Genomic DNA, 3,413 nt, shown 5'->3' on the forward strand with positions numbered 1-3,413 from the left:
TGACGGAAAAGTCAAAAACATTTTAAGTGATCAACGATCTGTTATGTCCACTCGTTTTGGCCTTCAATTGATCTCGTTGGCCGTCGCGTGCCGGGCTTTACAGTTGTCCCTCCCTTCCCGACAAAAAATTGAAGCACCGAATTTTGCACACGACACGAGATGCATCACATTTAAGAGGGCCCTGATGACAATGCCACTGGGGAAATGAAATGCAAGTCTCAGGATGTCTTCACATCATGCAGGGTTACGTGATAACGAAAATTATGACAGATGATCAAGTTTTAGAATATTCGCTCCCTTTTTTTTATTAAATTTCCTTTCTTTTCATTCTTTCAAAGCAGTGCTTTTATACTTGCAAAATACTTACACAAGTGATTTTAGATCACAACCTGATACCACTATCAACAACTTGAAGAACCAAAGACCCTAGCGCACCGTAAAGTTTTTATCTACATAGAATTCATGGGCAAGCAAATATACCTGCAGATCACAATCCAAGTATACAAGGTACCCTAAGTCAGTTCACTTCTGATAGAAAATCCTGCAAAATTCAATAGATAAAACACCAAAACACTTCAAATATCACCACCAACACCACAAAAGAAAATCAACTCCAAAGTGATTTTTCCACTACCGCATCATCATTCACAACCACCTACAAGGAGAGAACAGCTGAACAACGTAGTCACAGAATACACAACCGATCCAACATATTTCAGCAAAACCCAACATAAATCAAACAGCAAACAACAACATACATTTTTCTTTCCGCCCTTACATTCCAACAAGTAACCCAAACTGATCAATAACTATTCACAAGCCAACTTGGTGTCAAAGCTGCTCAAGCAAATAGCAAACGCTTGGAAAGCAGACAACGGGTACCGGTAATCCATAGTGAACATATCCTTTGCTACCTTCCCAAACTGCAGTAAAATCTTATCATGGTCTGGCGGTGGAGGAGCTGCAGGCTGCGACGAAGGCACTGGAGCTCCGGCAGCTGGTTGCTCGCTCAACGCAATCAGCTGGAAGTTCTTGACCGAGGCAACGGTCACCCGACCCCTAAAGTTCAAACACCAGCACTGCAGCTGCTCGTGCCACCTCGGAGCTTTGTTCTTCAAAATCAGTGGCTTTGCTTTCCTCTCTGATTGCTCTCCGTTCTCGCGGACTATTGAACTGCTCCCTCCAATGTCAGAGAAGCGAGAGCTACTGAAATCCATGGATCGATCAAACATCACTGAAGATGAGGAACGAAAAGAGTCGTCGAGAGATGAAGGAAGCAAGCGTTCGGGTTGGCCAGGGACTGAGCCTCCAGGCTCTAGGGCTGAGGCAGGGATGGAGCTCATGAGACAATACATCCTGCGAGGGCCACGTGAGCCGAGAACGTTGAGCTCATAGGCAATCTCGGATATACTGTAGCTGCCCGATGGCACCTTTGGCGAAACTTTTCTGGAGTAGAAGCGGCGGCTTGACCTCCCTGGTGGGCAAAGGGCAGCAGTGCCATTATAGGGGGGCTGGGTGTCGTAAACAATGAACTTTGTACCGAGGAAATTTGACCTGATTGCAATAAGAAAAATTAAATTGAGCTTGGTGTCATCCGAAGATAAGATTCAGGGTTCTGAGAAAATTTAGTACCTCAATTTGCCCATGTAGTTGCTGCTTGATCTTGAAATGTTGTCAGCATCCATGGAGATTATGTACTCGGTGCAAGTAGTGCGACGGTTTCTTTTGGCTGATAGGAGGAACTTTCCATTCTCAACGAGTACCGCTAGAAGGTGGGAAAATATTGAATCAGCAATAAGGAGTAATATAGGGACAACAGAGGATGATCATGAAAGCATTTGCTAATATTGAAATACCACAGAAAGAGACATGCCCAAATCATGTTGAGGAAACAGTGATAAAAAATTGAGAAGGAAGAAAGATAGAATTTATAGCCAAGCATACTTCAATTGAAGCACATTTATCCATATCGTACTCATTTTGCTTAAAGTCAATGGAAACAAGGATTGCTGTTGAGCAGAACAGCATTCTTAAAGCAGCAAATCATCAAACTAATTACTAAGGCCACTAAAGTATGGACAATTTTCATATCAGAGCCCATGAGCGTTTCAAAGATAGTTTTATCATGAAAATAACTTGACAGACTCCTATAGTTGATATCATATATAAGTGACTGGGCTAAACTTTACGGACAACTTCAAGTGACGGAAAGCTAGCTTACCAGGGCTAAGACACAGGTAGAGATGGTAAGTCATTTTAGACTTGTCCCTCTTTATGAAGCATTGGATGGTTCCATCTCGAGACCCAGGCTGCAAGAAGAAAGAAAAATTTCAGAATATACAACTTGAAAGCATAGCATATGAAATTCTGACAATCATCATTAATTAAAGGCATAACAACGACGACAAAGCCTCTATCCCAAGTGTTTGGGGGCCGCTACATGAATCCTATTCTTCCATTCCGTTCTATTATGGGTCATCTCCTCTATTAAGCTAACTATAACCATATCCTTTTTAATTACTTCCAATCAAGTCCTTTTTAATTACTTCCAACCAAGTCCTTCTTAATCATTAAAGAAACACATAACAGGCAGAATTCAGTGTGGCTAAGAGAAGCAAACCAAATAAACATTAAAGATTTAGAAAATTATACCTGTTTCAGGGACACGGGGAACGTGAGCTTTCCAGATAACTCAGGACTTCTAACAATTTCTTTGCATGTCTCCCTCCATGCTCTGCAGACAGCAGCACAAGCAACAACATCCTTGCGTGAAGGCCATGTGCCTTCGCTTGCTTCCAACCTCTTAATCACATCACGAAGCAGCTCCGGTGGAATATTAGCCCATCGGCTATGCTGGACGACAGGTGGATCACCATGCAGTTCATACACAGATCCCTGGGATTTCCCCCTGTAATGGCCCGAGAGCTTCACCTCAAAACTCCTTCTTGATAAACTCCCAAAGCCATCTCGCACATCACGAACAATACTACGGAAAGACATCTACACTGTAACAGAATACAGTAGGCAGAGAAAGCCAGGATTAAACCCCAAGATCACACTCAAGCAGAAGTTTACAAAATCAGGATGAAGGACGTGATAGCCTCTGGATTGAACATACAAAATGCATCAGAAACAACCCAAAGAAAGAAGAAGAGAAATTAGAGAATGACATCTCATAACTTAATAAAAAAGATGCAAATTAATAAAAAGATTTTATTAGCAAACTAATATTTGTACCTTCCTCAAGACTTCATTCTAGATTGACATTTGAATAAGTCTTCCTAAGCTAGGGAGAAGAGATGCACTAGAGATAGTTCATCAATCCCTGCAGAATGAGAAAGAAGTTACTATGGTCAGAAGTGGAATGAGTACAAAATGGAAAACCTCACTTCTAACTGGAATTTTATAGGCTA

At 41.8% G+C, this 3,413-nt stretch overlaps 1 protein-coding gene across 3 annotated transcripts in view; it reads right to left on the reverse strand.

Moving 5' to 3' along the window:
• The window catches only part of LOC109836563 (tubby-like F-box protein 8), a 3,953-nt gene continuing 1,122 nt past the window's right edge, over nucleotides 583-3,413 (reverse strand). The window contains exons 2-6 of one of the 3 annotated variants that reach the window (XM_020404496.1): nucleotides 3,238-3,325; nucleotides 2,653-3,005; nucleotides 2,222-2,309; nucleotides 1,633-1,765; nucleotides 583-1,554 (exon numbers count right to left, since the gene is read on the reverse strand). In XM_020404496.1, coding sequence (XP_020260085.1) covers nucleotides 810-1,554; nucleotides 1,633-1,765; nucleotides 2,222-2,309; nucleotides 2,653-3,000 — 1,314 coding nt within the window. In that variant the 5' untranslated portion in view covers nucleotides 3,001-3,005; nucleotides 3,238-3,325 and the 3' untranslated portion in view covers nucleotides 583-809. Of the gene's footprint in view, nucleotides 1,555-1,632; nucleotides 1,766-2,221; nucleotides 2,310-2,652; nucleotides 3,104-3,237; nucleotides 3,326-3,413 lie in introns of all 3 variants that reach the window. The other 2 variants (XM_020404495.1, XM_020404497.1) reach the window with 2 other exon arrangements.

This window comes from Asparagus officinalis, chromosome 4 (genome assembly GCF_001876935.1).
Source record: "Asparagus officinalis chromosome 4, Aspof.V1, whole genome shotgun sequence".
In the NCBI taxonomy this organism is placed as follows: Eukaryota; Viridiplantae; Streptophyta; class Magnoliopsida; order Asparagales; family Asparagaceae; genus Asparagus; species Asparagus officinalis.